This window comes from Zingiber officinale, chromosome 10B (assembly GCF_018446385.1).
Source record: "Zingiber officinale cultivar Zhangliang chromosome 10B, Zo_v1.1, whole genome shotgun sequence".
Classification (NCBI taxonomy): domain Eukaryota; kingdom Viridiplantae; phylum Streptophyta; class Magnoliopsida; order Zingiberales; family Zingiberaceae; genus Zingiber; species Zingiber officinale.
Window position 1 is genome coordinate 26,644,786 of NC_056005.1, and position 16,931 is coordinate 26,661,716.

General features: G+C 36.8%; 1 protein-coding gene across 1 annotated transcript; it reads right to left on the bottom strand.

The window, feature by feature from the left end:
• Window positions 1–3,138: 3,138 nt before the first annotated feature.
• On the bottom strand, window positions 3,139–4,471 carry LOC122029032 (indole-3-acetaldehyde oxidase-like). Its single transcript, XM_042587994.1, has 4 exons — window positions 3,796–4,471; window positions 3,481–3,573; window positions 3,293–3,391; window positions 3,139–3,201 (listed from the first exon to the last, which is right to left on the bottom strand). The coding sequence occupies exons 1-4, from the start codon at window positions 4,453–4,455 to the stop codon at window positions 3,139–3,141; spliced, it is 915 nt and encodes a 304-aa protein (XP_042443928.1). The 5' UTR covers window positions 4,456–4,471.
• Window positions 4,472–16,931: the final 12,460 nt, after the last annotated feature.

Consider the following 16,931-nt stretch of genomic DNA (forward strand, 5'->3'; position numbering starts at 1 on the left):
TATTGGCAAAGGGCGGGGTGGACCTACGCGTAGGCAATGGAGCACGGGTTGCTGCTGTTGCTGTAGGAACTTATCATCTATCTCTGCCCACTGGGCTTGTATTAGAATTAGATGAATGTTGTTATGTGCCTGCATTAACTAAGAACATAATTTCAGTTTCTTGTTTGAACAAGAAAGGCTTCTCTTTTATTATAAAGGACAAATGTTGTTCTGTTTACTTAAAAGACATGTTCTATTGTAGTGCACCTTTGATGAACAGACTCTCCATTCTAGACCTCGAAAGCACTATCTATAACATAAATACCAAGAGGTTCAAGTCAAATGACTTGAACCAAACCTATCTCTAGCACTGTCGCTTAGGTCATATAAATGACAAGCGCTTATCTCAGCTCCATAAGGATGGTTTGCTGGACTCATTTGATTTTGAATCCTATGAGACGTGCGAGTCATGCCTACTAGGCAAGATGACCAAGACTCCTTTTAATGGGCACAGCGAAAGAGCGACTGATTTGTTAGAACTTATACATAGTGATGTATGTGGCCCTTTCAATGTCGCTGCTAGAGGTGGTTATAGGTACTTCATCACATTTACTGATGACTTCAGTAGATATGGTTATGTGTACTTCATGACACATAAGTCAGAATCTTTTGAAAAGTTCAAAGAATTCAAGAATGAAGTACAGAATCAGCTTGGCAAGAGTTTTTAGATACTTCGATCAGATCGAGGTGGAGAATACCTTAGCCATGAGTTTCGTGACTATCTAGCTGAGTGTATGATCCTATCCCAACTCACTCCTCCTGGAACACCACAGTGGAATGGTGTATCCGAAAGGAAGAATCGTAACTTATTAGATATGCTACGGTCTATGATGAGTCACACAGATCTTCTGACATTCCTTTGGGGCTATGCTCTAGACACGGCAGCTTTTATACTCAACCGAGTTCCATCTAAGGCCGTGATAAAGACACCATATAGGATATGGACTGGGAGAGATGCCTAGGTGTCTTTCATGAGGATTTGGGGTTGTGAGGCTTACGTTAGACTTCAAGTCTCAGATAAATTAGGACCCAAATCCGACAAGTGCTACTTTATAGGATATCCCAAGGAAACTAAGGGATATTACTTCTACATTCCCATTCAGCACAAGATAGTTGTGGCAAAGACTGGAGTCTTTCTAGAAAGGGACTTTGTTTCTAGAAAGACTAGTGGGAGTACATTCGATCTTGAAGAAGTTCAAGATGCAGATCCTAACACTGAAGCCTAGATGGAAGTTGAACTGGAACCACAAAGTGTTGTGGATGATGTTGTTCCACAAAGAGTTGAGGAACAACAACCAGTTCAAGTAGACCTACCTCTTCGCAGGTCTGATAGGGTACGTCGTCAGCCTGAGAGATACTCACTTCTCTTGTCTGACCATGATGACGTTGTGCTCATAGAGGATGAGACTATCACCTATCAGGAAGCTGTGATGAGACCAGATTCCGAGAAATGGCTAGAGGCCATGAGATCCGAAATGGAATCCACGTACACCAACCAAGTATGGACTTTGGTTGATCCACCTGAAGGGGTAAAACCCATAGGGTGTAAGTTGGTCTTTAAGAGAAAGACTGACATGGATGGACTTATCTATAAGGGTCACTTGGTAGCTAAAGGTTTCAAGTAGATTCATGGTATTGACTATGATGAAACTTTTTCTCCAGTAGCGATGTTTAAGTCCATTCGGATCATGCTTGCTATTGCAGCTTACCACGATTACGAGATCTGATAGATGGATGTCAAAACCACGTTTCTGAATGGAAACCTACTCGAGGATGTGTACATGACACAACCTGAGGGTTTTGTAGATCCAAAGCATACTAGCAGAGTATGCAAGCTGCATAGGTCCATTTATGGACTAAAGCAAGCTTCTCGGAGCTGGAATCTTCGATTCGATGATGCAATCAAATAGTTTGGTTTCATCAAGAACGAAGATGAACCTTGTGTCTACAAGAAGGTTGTAGGGGACATAGTTGTCTTCCTCATATTATATGTGGATGACATACTACTTATTGGAAAGGACATCCCTATGCTTCAGTCTGTTAAGTCCTGGCTAGGGAGATGCTTCTCAATGAAGGACTTAGGTGAGGAATCTCGCATTCTAGGGATACAGATCTATAGAGATAGATCTAAGAGATTGCTTGGCCTAAGTCAGAGTACATACATTGACAAGGTCACTACAAGAAAAAAGCTAAACAACAACGCTTTTTTGGCGTTGTCGTATGTACTTAAAAAGTGATGTTGTAGATGGTGTTGTAGAAAGTCATATCAAAGACAACGCTTTAAAAGCGTTGTGGTTGGTCACAAAGACAACGCTTTTTAAGCGTTGTCTTTTCGTTCTTAAAAAGCGTTGTTATAGATGCTGTTGTAAAAATGCACATATCAAAGACAACGCTTTAAAAGCGTTGTGGTTGGTCACAAAGACAACACTTTTTAAGCGTTGTCTATTCGTTCTTAAAAAGCGTTGTTAAAGATGCTGTTGTAAAAATGCACATATCAAAGACAACGCTTTAAAAGCGTTGTGGTTGGTCTCAAAGACATTGTTTTTTAAGCGTTGTCTTTTATTACTTAAAAACGTTGTCTTTTTAAATTTATAAAAAATAGTGTTTTTCTTAATTAAATAGCAAAATTATAAAAATACTCAAAATTTACATATAATTGAATATCCACAACCACAATCATTTTTATAATAAGACTATTTAACAAATAAATAAAACTTTATATTATACAAACAAAATGTATACATATTGATCCACAAATTAAATTTGTATCATACAAGTTATCCTTAACTTCATGACAATAATTTTTCAAACACACAAGTTTTACAAAACCTCATCATTGACTAACCGCTGTTGTTGGTGTCCATCGCATGGAATTGCTTCTTTAAGTCCAGCAATCTCTTCTTCTGAAAGGCTTTCAGCTATCACTCTTAGAGCCATCTTCTTCAACTTGTCATCAGCACACCTGGGGTTGTAGGCAATCAAGAAATTTTGTATGAAAACTTTCATACATGTAAATCTCGTACTAAATAATATGTCAATGTTATATATACATGTAATTCATACCGTAAGTGTGTTTATATCGTAACTGACAAGTTTTCTTTATATATTGAACAAAATCAATAGGACAAAAAATCCAATTCCTTGAACAAAAGACCCTTCAACCTGCAGAAACACTCAGATATAAGTATATGAACATACGGCTGATTGTGATTTAGGATTATAAAATCAATAGGACAGATGAAAAAAAAAAAACCTGTCCTAGATCCACGGCAGGACTCAAGCTCTGTCCGCAGTCATATGTAAGGTCTGCTCTCAATATCGTAGTAGCTCCAGTGAGAACATCAATTTCTACCTAGAATGCACACAATTTTCAAAATCAAGAAAACAGACTAGCAATGTGATTACAAGCCAATCATATGAATGATCTACAAAGGAGGTTACCTCGCTTATAGCAGCCCCATAATTTAGATATGATGAAGTATCGTCAGCAACCCAAAATGTACTCGCTGATAAGTTCACATATTGCAAATTTGCCTGTATATTGTAAGGTAACTAGTTCATAATGGATGAAAGGAAGTAACTGCTTTGATTTCCAAAATATAAAAAAGCCCAGGAAATCCCTAAAAGTGAATGCATATAAGCTATCCTGTCCTTCACTTGCATAAGCTAGCTAACACATACAGACTACAGAAATAAGCTTAGCTTCTTGCCAATAAATAAACAGTAGTACATTTGATTAATGACGTAATTACACACCTGGGTAATAAGGGTGTCCCATGAAATTGATCCCATTTGCTCTTCCAAACTTTGCTTAAGAGGCTTTAATCTGCTGACTAGAATAGAGCATGCTAGACGAACTGCTTCGCAGCTTGCTTCAGATTTGGTGCTTCCAGCAGTTAAACCTCCCTGAACCAAACTCAGAGTATCTGCTTGAATGATTCTAACCCTATCCAAAAGATATTTTTTCTCTTCATCCCATAGCTGTTCAAGACCGAATGCAGCCATTTGCTTCACCTTTGTCCACAGTCCCTGGCCTATTTCAATTCCTCCGACTTCAACAACAATTGAACCATCATTTAGAATGGATACTTTCCCTGGTGTTGGCATTGGTTCCACTTCATATACAATTGGTACCCAAGAAATCCCTCGTTTTTTCCATTTGTTGCAACTATTGAAATGCAATACCATTTCAAGACGATTGAAGTAGCTTGCAGATGTAAACAACTCATCAACTATAGCAGGTAAAGTATATTCCGGAGCTTCTCCACTGCTACTTCCATAAAAAAACTTCAGGCTTTCATATGTATGCAAATTTCTTTTTCTCACAACATCGACATCCAAGGACAGGAAAGATGCTACACGCTCAATAATAGCTTCAGCAATGTAAGATCCCTGTACCTGCCCTGGTGCTCGCATCGATGATTTACTTGTAAGATTCATCTTGCATAGTTTAATATCAAAAGCGAGAGCACCCCAGTTGTATTTTTTTAGACAAGTTATAATGGCATGTGAAATAAGTGGACTATAATCCTCTGATATGCCTGCATTTACCAACAAATTCAAGTACAAGGCCGTAATCTTTCCATCGGATTTAAAACCCACAGAATAGGTTATTTTCATTGGATGCCTTCCTCCTACCATTACCATATCCGTGCTACGATCAAGGTACATCTTTATTGGATGACGCAACTTAAAGGCTGTGAGAGCACATGCTGTTGCAATCTGTGAGCATCAGGGAAAAACCATAGTCTAACGGTTTATTAGCTAAATCATAAACATTCCAAAGCCAGAGAGGGAGAGATAGAGAATGACATCACACATTATTATTTTGTCTAAAATGTAGCAAAATGATATGATTGAACGATTTTGAGATTTTGAGACATTTTGACTGGATGTACAATGGGCTAAAAATATAAATTACATCTATCAACAAGAAAAATCACGAGTAACTGCATTAAGGGATGACTTCTTTAAAAATTTTAACATGATTTACCAAACCAATATAAACTAATTCTTTTATTGAGCATAACTTCATTACATACTGCCAAGTTTGATATTTTTTATTTCATGTAAGAATTCCATAACTCAACTTTGTTTCAATAATAGAGAAAGTTAACTAAGGAACTGGTTAAGAAATCCAAACATTGGTAGCAAAAATAAATATTAAGAACATCATGAAACAAGTTCCTACCATTAATATTTTTCTAAGGGATCCCCTATAATGATGCTAGTTTATGTGCTATGCAAAGAGTTCTGTAATCTGTATTCTACACTTATTATGCACTTCATACCGTAAGTGTGTTTATATATTGATGTTTGACCTGTCTTTATTGGATTTTGCGGCCCCGGTCTTCTTGTAGCCAGGCACAATGTAATACTTGATGTTGACTCTACCTTTGCAGTTGTTTCGGCTTGAGGAGTGGCAAAGAATGGTGGAGTAGAGGATGGATTTCAGGTATTCATCCGTGCCATCGAGGAAATGACTCCAGTAGGTGACTAGCATGTTGACCAGGGCATGCTTGGAGAAGATGACTTGTTTCAGAAGCTTTTTAGATCAAAGATACGAAGTGCATTGTTATAAAACTAGATGCACGAACACTTGCTTATACGGTTCTTGAAATAAAATACATTCGTAACCGTCACTAGCCCAAGCTCAATAAGGAAAATTCACGGTAAATGTGCATAGTATACCTCAGATACTGCAGATGATAGGGAAGGCCAGAAGACAGTTTGACGCAAATATTGAGATTGCCCAAGCCAATCCATGGTACTAATCCTGACAGCTCCTCCAAATCGCACTGACTTGATTGTGTCCACCCATCCTTGTTCATCAGCTTGGAACCTTTGAAATGAAAGCTGCATTGGGTACATGGAAAAAACAACAAAAAGGGAGGATAAATGATAGCCACCAACCTAATTGTTCACAAATATCTGTATAAGTTATTAAGGGTGTTCATAGAAGTTGATCCTTTAGCCGTGTCTGTTAGATGGTCAAATCTAGGCGCCAACTCAAAAATGTTGGCGTCCAAGTGTTAGTGTTCAACTACTTCTGATTTTCTTCATCTTTGAATTGTTAAATACATAGGGTATTTATAGGAAATACTCAAGATGTATCTAAATAAATACATGAACCAATATTAAATGACATACATTCATCATCCGAAGAGTCATTCATGAATCCTCCAATATTCATGCTCCAGATGACCATACATTAGATTATAAGTCCAATTAATTTGATTGCAAGGTTGTAAACAGTCCTTGAGGGCTATTGATAGTGATTCCAGTACGTACTGGAAAATAATGGAACAAACCTATGAAACAACTATCAAGGGATTCACTTCAACTTTCCTAAACCAAAGAAGAAGCAGATGGATTACAAAAGAAAACAATTTGCACCATCAAACTGAAACTTATAATAAGCCTTAATAAATTAATGAAAAAAGAATTGTTTAGAAGTTCACTGAGAAACATATGAAAATATATACAACAAATGCAACTGCAAAAAAAAAATAAAAAACTAGTATCCAATTAACTTTTTTTTATACTTTCAGATCAAAAGGTCAAATTTATATACTTTGATTCATGTTCAAGCAAGAGGATAACAATCTCATCGACAGTTAGTATTTCCTTTTAATATAGAACACTAAAAAGAAGGAATATCAATGATGAAACAAACCTGAAAATGCGAGCTACTGAGGCAGCGAGCAATCTGCTTGAACAAGGTAATCATGCAGCGTTGGAACTCTGTCGTGAGCATCAAAGACCAAATATTACCAAATATTAAGATCACTGACAAACCAAATAATACCTTATTTTTAACAGCTATCTAGAGGATCTGGCTTTTTGACTTGAAGCTGGTTCAAAGAAGACAAATCAAATATACAAATACTAAGATGAAAGCATAATGAAGTAGTTAACTTTTTCTACTTTACCTGATTATAAGATCTACAACTTCTTGCTCAGTATTTTGCTGCATGAGTAATTATTAGAAAAACAAACCCAATAGTGGAACAAAAGCTAGATAAAGAAACTAGATAATTTACACTGACAGAACTTTACAGAATAACATATAATACAGTGCTTTGTACTTGCATATTAATCCAGAAAACATCCTTTCACCTAAGTGACAATTTTTCCAAAACATCATCATTCACTAAAAATTTTCACAAGTTTTTAAACTTCAGTGACAACTTTTCTTTGGGGTCAACTGCTCAAGGTCGATCTGGTAACTATGCACTGCATCAAAAAAATTGGCATTAACTATGATTCCATTACCAAAAAAAACCACCATTCCATGAACTTAAATCTAAATAGAATTATGGCAACTATCATTCCATACCTATTCATAAATATGATCTTGTATGCACTCCGCCAACTCGGACCGAACCTCATCAATTTGTTCACGAGAGTACCCTATTTTTGTGAACTGTGAGCATACACAATTTATGTTAATGGAAAAATAATCAACACTGATCACTTTGCAATTTTAAATAGTTTATGTCAAATAATTTGAGATAAGCTAAATAATGTTACTATTGATTGCAGCGAATCTCTCTCAATAGTCTCAACTTCTTCAATAATTTCTCTCATAAATCGCATCACAAAAAAACCACATTGTTTCGCAGGAGAGGAGATTGAGGAGCCTATATATAGTAATTAGAGTCAAATTGTTAATGAAAATTATACACATTACAATATATGTTAAACAAAAGTACACATACCTTAACTACTTCCCACTTAACATTTTTCCTACCTTTCCTTCCCTTGGTTGAATTAAACAATTTTAAGGCCCTTCATACGTTAAGAATATTTGTTAAATAAGATTTTTATTATAATAAATATTTACTAAAAGAAATCTGAACTCACATTTCCATTACGTATTTTGAATCATCATCGCGAATGCGGCAACTTAGGGAATCCAACAGGTAAATAGCATCCTTGTAAGGTTCAATGACACTAAGATTCCAATGGAAATTAACTAGGCAAATACATAGGATTATACCGATTACGATCCAATGTATGAAGGGCCAAAATTGCATTGATTCCAATGCAGCAACCAAAATTGCATTGATATAGATTAATTAACCTTAATTGCAATTTTAATTTGCTACAAAAATTTGATTCAACAATCATCAGATCTTCACCTGGCTAGGCTACCAATATCTAATCCCATCGGATTTCATCCTAAAAAAATAGAACCATTACTTATCAACCGATATCGATTAAATCGGCTCATCTAATCTGCATCTACCTTAAAAGATATTCTAATTAATGAAAATATTTATGTATTAATTGCTAGTGATATCAGAACACCTGAGATTCTCAAGGACTTGATGAACAGGCCAGAGGTATAAATAATCATAGAATTATATCGTGGATTAAAAATGCCTTTTCTCTAATATCATACAGCTAACCAACTTCAATACATACTACCAAAGAAGCATAGGACTTTCATTCAATTATGTATAATCAAACAAATTTCCTTTAAAATTTTATAAGTTAAAAATGGATGTTATGCATTTGCAATAGCAATCAGAGAAATCCGTGTTAAAATTTCACTCTCAATATTAATTGATAAAAAAAATGCTGCATTTAACATCACTAAGTATATTTAACCGCATATTAACTATGGAAACAAAATCCATAATTATTTTACCGGTATCAAGTAGTCCATTAGCTCTTATGGTACTAGAGTGTAGACCCTTGATACAAATATTTAGAAAAATCTCCACTAATTCAATTCTGGATGGTCCTATATGATGTACTTTTATAAGTAAACTAAGTTTCAAATAAAGAACAAACATCATAGGAACATAAATCACTAAACTAACAAGCATTACATGGAATTAAACTAAAGAAAATGTATCAACTAAAATCTATATAATGGAAGAGACATTTAATCAAACACTTGATGGGCATGAGTCAATGAAATCATAATGTGTACAAATTGAAACATAGGATGTGTACACTTGATGGGCTGAACGAGAATATTAAGATCCAAAGAAGCCGATTACGATGAGATCTTCATAATTAAACTTAAAAATTGATTTGCAGCTTGAATCATCAAGGCCACGATGCTTAATGTTCTTTGGAAATGGTGGTAGAAAGTAGTGTTCAGCAGCCCCTGCTTTCGAGATAAGATACAGACAATTCTCAGAAAGTAACAAAAACACTCACCGTTCAGCTTGTATCTGGCATCTAAGCTAAAGTTTTCAGTGGACCTTTTGCAAGTGAGTAAGAGTAATAAAATTAACTCGGACGAACTTTTGATCTGCTTTAATGCATCACCCGGGCTCTCCTTCCAGGGGGAAAAAAATGGCTTGAACTAATTCCCCCTCTTGCTCCAGCTACATATATATAACTGCAAAACCAGTGAAGTGTCATGCACAGGTTTCAAAATCAAGTCTAGGACTGTGCCTTCATTCATGTGATGCTGCTTCACCTTTTTACCAGGTAAACATAAAAATGCTCTGCTAAAAAAGATCAACACATGCTCTGATAAGCAAGCACTTCGCATACTGTTAGCAAACCTGAAGAATATCACGGACAGAAAAGTTAATGCATATAACTTTCTGAATACAGACCAACAACGTTACAATCTGCGATCTTACTGAAAGCTCAATGACACTCTAGTTTTATATATATATATATATATATATATATATATATCCCATGCAGAGGTGGGTACTGAATTAGAAATTAAAGCATCAGTCAATGGAGAAACAAATCATAGGAATCAGGGGAGGGGGAAAATTGATGCAGTATGAATCCGGCAAAATGGCTAGTTCGGAAAATAATCAAAAATAAACAAAATCTTATTCTAGAAGGATGGAAGAAATTTTACCTTTCTTTCTTCCGTTCCTCCTACTCTCGAATCTGCTCTGCGAGGAAGGAACTAAGATCGAAGGGTTCAGAGGAGTTGAGGAGCCGTGAGAAGATTAGGAAGGGTAAGCTGACTTTGATTGAGGAGATGGGGAAATGCGAGATTAGGGATCTCGACTTGGAGGAGTTGGGCCGGCGTGAGGAGTTTTGCGTGAGGAGTTTGGGTCGAGATTAGGGTTCAGAGGAGATCACGCGGCAAGGAGAAGAGAAGGCGCTCGTGGAGAGGAGAAGGCGCTCGTAGAGAGGAGTGGAGAGGAGAAGGCGCTCGTGGAGAGGAGAAGGCACTCGTGGAGAGGAGAAGGAGAGGAGAAGGCACTCGTGGAGAGGAGAAGGAGAGGAGAAGGCACTCGTGGAGAGGAGTGGAGAGGAGAACTCGTGGAGAGGAGTGGTGAGGAGAAGGCGCGCGCGCGTTGAGGGTTTAGAGTTTAGCAAAGCGAGGGCTGCGAATTTATTTTAAGTGAGTTTAGGGGAAACATACACAACACTTTAAAAAACGTTTTTTAAAAAAATGTTGTCTTTGACCATAAACAACAACACTAAAGACAACACTTCATTAAAAACCGTTGTCTTTAGTAAAAAGTAAATACCATAGACAACGCTTTTCACTAAAAGCGTTGTAAAACAAAGAACGACAACGTTTTTATTAAAAAGCGTTGTCTATTGGGTGTTGTTGAATGCAAAAATTCTTGTAGTGAGTTTGGTTTCATCAAGAACGAAGATGAACCTTGTGTCTACAAGAAGGTTGTAGGGGACATAGTTGTCTTCCTCATATTATATGTGGATGACATACTACTTATTGGAAAGGACATCCCTATGCTTCAGTCTGTCAAGTCCTGGCTAGGGAGATGCTTCTCAATGAAGGACTTAGGTGAGGAATCTCGCATTCTAGGGATACAGATCTATAGAGATAGATCTAAGAGATTGCTTGGCCTAAGTCAGAGTACATACATTGACAAGGTACTCCTTCGGTTTGCCATGCAGAACTCCAAGAAGGGGTTTCTGCCGATGTCACATATCGTGAGTCTTTCGAAGACTCAAGGTCCCTCTTCTAGAGAGGAGAGAGACCGTATGGATCAGATCCCTTATGCCTCAGCCATAGGATCTATCATGTACGCCATGATATGTACTCGACCTGATGTCTCGTATGCTTTAAGCATGACGAGCAGATACCAGTCAGATCCAGGTGAAAGTCACTGGATAGCGGTCAAGAATATTCTTAAGTACTTAAGAAGGACTAAAGAATATTTCTTGATATATGGAGGCAATGATGAGCTAGATGTAAAGGGTTACAGTGATGCTAGCTTCTAGACCGACCAGGATGATTATCGATCGCAGTCAGGGTTCGTGTTTTGCATAAATGGTGGTGCTGTGAGCTGGAAGAGTTCGAAGCAGGACACAGTAGTTAATTCTACGACAGAGGCCGAGTATATTGCTACATCAGAGGCAGCAAAGGAGGAAGTTTGGATTCGCAAGTTCGTCAATGAACTTGGGGTGGTTCCTAGCATTGTTGACCCTATTGAGCTCTATTGTGACAACAATGGAGCTATAGCATAGGTGATGGAACCTCGCTCACACCAGCGGACCAAACACATACTACGACGCTTCCATCTCATTCGAGAAATTATCGAGAGAGGAGATGAGAAGATTTGCAGAGTACCCACAGAGGCTAACATCGCAGATCCCTTGACCAAGGCTTTGGCACAGAGGAAGCATGATGGTCACACTAGGTCATTGGGAATTAGAGCCTACACTGATTGGCACTAGTGCTAGTGGGAGATTGTTAGCTAGAGCCCTAGAGCCAATAATTTGATGATTGTATTATGGACTTGTTGTATCATATTTATATAAATAAAGGCATGTGTTTTTGGTTATTATACTTACTTGTATTGGTGCCAAATAAACTAAGTGTAATAGCGTCCTTGAGTAGAAGGTTCTCACCTATATCAATCGGTTAGTTGAACCGATAGTGAGATGATATACGGAACACTACTCTTAATCATTCCTAGTCGAGTATTAACATTCAGGGACAATGTTAATGCAATAAGACTAGCATGTAGGTCAGCTCGATGACTTGATCTCACAAGTCATGGATATAGAGATATCAAGTTGACACATGGGTATGCATTGGAGAATGTAAACTGAATGACCCGCCATGAGAAAGTATCATGGATCATTATATGAGTGTTATATACTTTCTCATGTGGCTATTAGTATGACTACTAGTCCTTAGACCTGAAGTTACCATGGATCCCTACATAAGGAGTTATGTACTTTGGTTTCGTCAAACGTCACCCGTAACTGGGTGGACTATAAAGGCGATTACTGGGTATGTAACTAATTATGCAGAGGGATATGAGTGATGTAGATGGGATCTATCCCTCGTATATTGTAACACCCACGAGATTATAAGATATGGGTATTATTTTTCATTTGAGCATAAAGGTAAGAGGAATCAAAAGAAATAATAGAGATAAAAAGAAAGAGAGGGAAGGTTTGAACCTCCCACAAATAATAGAGTTAAATTGGTGTATGATAACCACTAGAATAATGAATAATAGATGGATAGAAAGGAATGGAAATTGTAGTTAAAGGTGAGAAGAAAGAACTAAGTAAAAGAGTAAGAGAAAACCAAGTTGCTTACCTTCTCTTCCTCTTGGTTAAGAGAGGGAGCAATAAAAAGGCAAATTGCCTTCCCATTCTCTTTCCTTCTAATTTTCGTGGGAATAAAGAGGGAAGAAATAGAGGAGTCAAGGGGGAATGAATAAGGACATGATTCATTCCATGATGAATAAATAGGATTTAGAGGAGAAAAGAGAAAGAGAATTTGCTAATTCTTCTTCTTCCTCCTTCTTCCTCCTCCCTTTTTCCTTCTCCACCGAAACTTAGAGCTCCTCTCCCTCATTCTCAAAAGTCAAGTTAAGGTTTTCTCTCTAAGAAAACAAATTTCCAAGAAGGAGTCTCAAGGTTTACCTCTTACAAGAAGAAGAAAACAAAAAGGGAAAACTACGAAGAGAAGCTTCTTCTCCCTCCTCACAAGGGTATCATTTTCTTAAGGACAAACAAGCGAAAATATGTAAGTATTCCCTCACCTGTGGTACAAATAGTTCATGGATGCTTTTCTTTAATGAAATAGATTTCTAAAAAACCTAAGAGTTGATCCATGGTAAACTCGGCCAACAAGAAGAGAGACCCTAGGAAAGATTAGATCCTAAATATGCTCAACATGTTATTTTATGATATGTATCTTTGATAAGAGAGTTTTTAACATTTCTCATACTTGTATGTTGCTTGGAATTAAGATTTCTCTCTTTCAACTTTCGGCCATGATAAGATTAAGGGCCTAGGAGAACTTTAAACCTAATCTAAGCATGTCATGATTTTCCTTAACACAAGATATGAAGTTAACATGATATGCTAATGCTTGAATGTTGATTAGAACTTTATTTCATGCTCATGAACATTCGGCCATGATAGGATTAAGGCCCTAGGAGAACTTTAAACCTAATCTAAGCATGCCATGATTTTCCTTAAGACAAGATATGAAGTTAACATGACATGCTCATGCTTGTATGTTGATTAGAATTTTATTTCAGGCTCATGAACATTCGGCCATGATAAGATTAAGGGCCTAGGAGAACTTTAAACCTAATCTAAGCATGCCATGATTTTCCTTAAGACAAGATATGAAGTTAACATGACATGCTCATGCTTGTAGGTTGATTAGAACTTTATTTCATGCTTTATGAACTTTCGGCCCCAACTAGTTTAAAGGCCTAGGAAACTTAGAACCCAACCTAACTATGCTCATGATATTCCTTGTAATAAATACTATGAAATGGTTAAGGGTTTTTCATGCTTTTATGCCACATGAAACCTAGTTCCATGATTAACAAGTTTCGGCCATGACAAGTTTATAAGCTTAGGAAACCTAAAAACTAAACCAAACATGCTCATGATGTTCCTTATGATATATGATATGATATTGGTTTAGGGTTCACATGCTTGTATGTTGATTGTAACCAAATGTGATGCTTGATAAGATTCGGCCATGACAAGTTTATAAGCTTAGGAAACCTAGAACGTAAACTAAACATGCTCATGATGTTCCTTATGATATAAGATATGATATTGGTTTAGGGTTCACATGCTTGTATGTTGATTTTTAACCAAATGTGATGCTTGATGGTATTCGGCCATGACAAGTTTATAAGCTTAGGAAACCTAGAACCTAAACTAAACATGCTCATGATGTTCCTTATGATATAAGATATGATATTGGTTTAGGGTTCACATGCTTGTATGTTGATTTTTAACCAAATGTGATGCTTGATGGTATTCGGCCATGACAAGTTTATAAGCTTAGGAAACCTAGAACCTAAACTAAACATGCTTATGATGTTCCTTATGACATATGATATGATATTGGTTTAGAGTTCACATGCTTGTATATTGTTTGTAACCAACTGTGATGCTTGATAAGATTCGGCCATGACAAGTTTATAAGCTTAGGAAACCTAGAATCTAAACTAAACATGCTCATGATGTTCCTTATGATATAAGATACGATATTGGTTTAGGGTTCACATGCTTGTATGTTGATTGTAACCAAATGTGATGTTTGATAAGTTTCGGCCATGTCATGTTTAGAGACTTAGGAAGCTTGGAAGCCAAACTAAACATGCTCAAGATGTTCCTTATGATATATGATATAATAATGGTTGAGGGTTCACATGCTTTTATTTTGCTTGTTAACCTAGTCTACAACTATATGTTTCGGCCACTATATGATATTAGGGTTAGAGACCTAATTATGATTCCCATGTGTCTCCCATGCAATGCTTCATGATATGATAAGAACATGCTATGCTTCTATGTTTATTTATGTATGCTCATGACCTATGCATGTTGATAACCCTTATGATGTGTTGTGTGCCCAAATGATGCATGTTTTATGATGTGTTGTGTGCCCAAATTATGCATGCTATTATGATGAGCTGTGTGCCCAAATTATGCATGTTTTATGATGTGCTGTGTGCCCAAATTATGCATGCTATTATGATGAGTTGTGTGCCCAAATTATGCATGTTTTTATGATGTGCTGTGTGCCCAATGATACATGCTTCATGATATGTTAAGAAATATGATATGCATGATATGATAAGAACCACGATATGTATGACATGCTACTTTACTTTGTATGACTTGTACCAAGGGTGGACTCCATAAGCGCCCCGGGGTCGATGGACTAAGAAATGAGCCTCGTTAAGGATGGGCTCCTAAGTGCCCCTAGGTCGATGGACTAAGAAACGGGCCTAGTATGTATGCCTTGTAGGGTTCAAGACTTGCTACCTTGGACCTACATAGGACGCGCGCATTTATTTATGTGGTACAAGCTGGGACCCCCCCTTATGTTGAGATTATGTTTAAGTATGTATATAATAAGTTTTCAAAAGACATGTTGCATATATTTTCATGATACATGTTTTGAAAGTCATCTTGCATATACTTTATGATTATGCCATGATACTTATGATTATGTTATGATATGTCAGGATGCACTTTATGATTATGCCATGATATGCCATGATACCTTACGATTATGTTACGATATGCCACAATGTACTTTATGACATGATATAATTTGATGCTCTTTATGAATATGACATGATGTTTCATATTTTATGAAAGTTACGATATGATGCTTCTATACATGATATGATGAGTTTGTCTCCATGCTTTATACCTTGATGATTATGCTATGCTATACGGTTTTTGTGAGTAGGAAAGGATTTTACTACGCCATGTGCTTATAGCTTACTTTCCTTGTACCACAGATAAGGGAAAAGGCTGGATAAACTAAGGGAGCAGCAGGAGAGGCAAGAAGGATGTGTGTGGTAGTGGCTTGGCTAAAAGAGAAAGACCTGCTTTTGTTTAATAAGAATTATGCCTAGCTTATGTTATTGTTTCATGACTCCATGACATTTAATTATGCTTATTGGTATTATGACTCAAAATCATGTTAAGTATGCTATGTGACTCTACATGCCTAGGTAGTTAGTCATGGTGATTAAAAAGAAAGAAAAGTTTTAAAAGAAAATTCTATAAAAAAGACTTTCGCTGTTTTAAGTAGAAAAGAATACTAATATGCAAGTAAGTAATAAGTAAGTAAGTAAGTAACCCCCGTCCCTTGAGCAGGAAGGGCGGGGCGTTACATATATGACGGGAGTGACATCGATATTCTTGATAGAGTGAGACCACGAAGTGCATGACCATGCCCAAATGAGTCAATATGAGATATTGAGCTCATTTATTTTAGTGAGTCTACTTGGAGTTCAAGATTTAGATTGATCAGAGGATGACACGGTCTATGCCTCACATTGATCAATCTAGATGTCTAGGATAGAAGGGCACTTGTCAAATATTGTGAGAAGTCACAATTAGTAGTCACAAGGTGATGTTGGATCTCAACATTCTTGTAACTTGGGTAATAATAATGTATTGCTAGATACTGCTCATTACTTATGCTTCTAAATGAGTTTAGGGGCATTGCCAACGTTATAAGAACCTATTGGGTCACACACAAAGAACAAGTGAATGGAGATTAGATTCATATGATAAACCAAGAGGATTAGATTCATTTGATGAATCAAATTGGATTAAGAATAATCCTAATTAGGCTAATTGAGTTGGACTCAAGTTGATTCATGTGTTCAATGAGTCTAATTTAGATTATGGCTCATTGAATCAATTTAATTAAATGAATTAGATTCATTATATTAAATTGGCTTGAATTAAATGGTTGGTTTAGATCAACCATGAGAGAGATTAAGTCAAGTTTGACTTGACTTGAGAGGAAGAGGAAGAGTCAAGTTTGACTTGACTTTATGCCACATCATATGTGTGACTTGGCATTAAGTGGCCAATGATGATGTGCCACATCATCATAGTTAATACATGATTGTGCCACCTAATGGAAGTTACATCTTCTCCTTTGCTTTAATGTGGTTGGC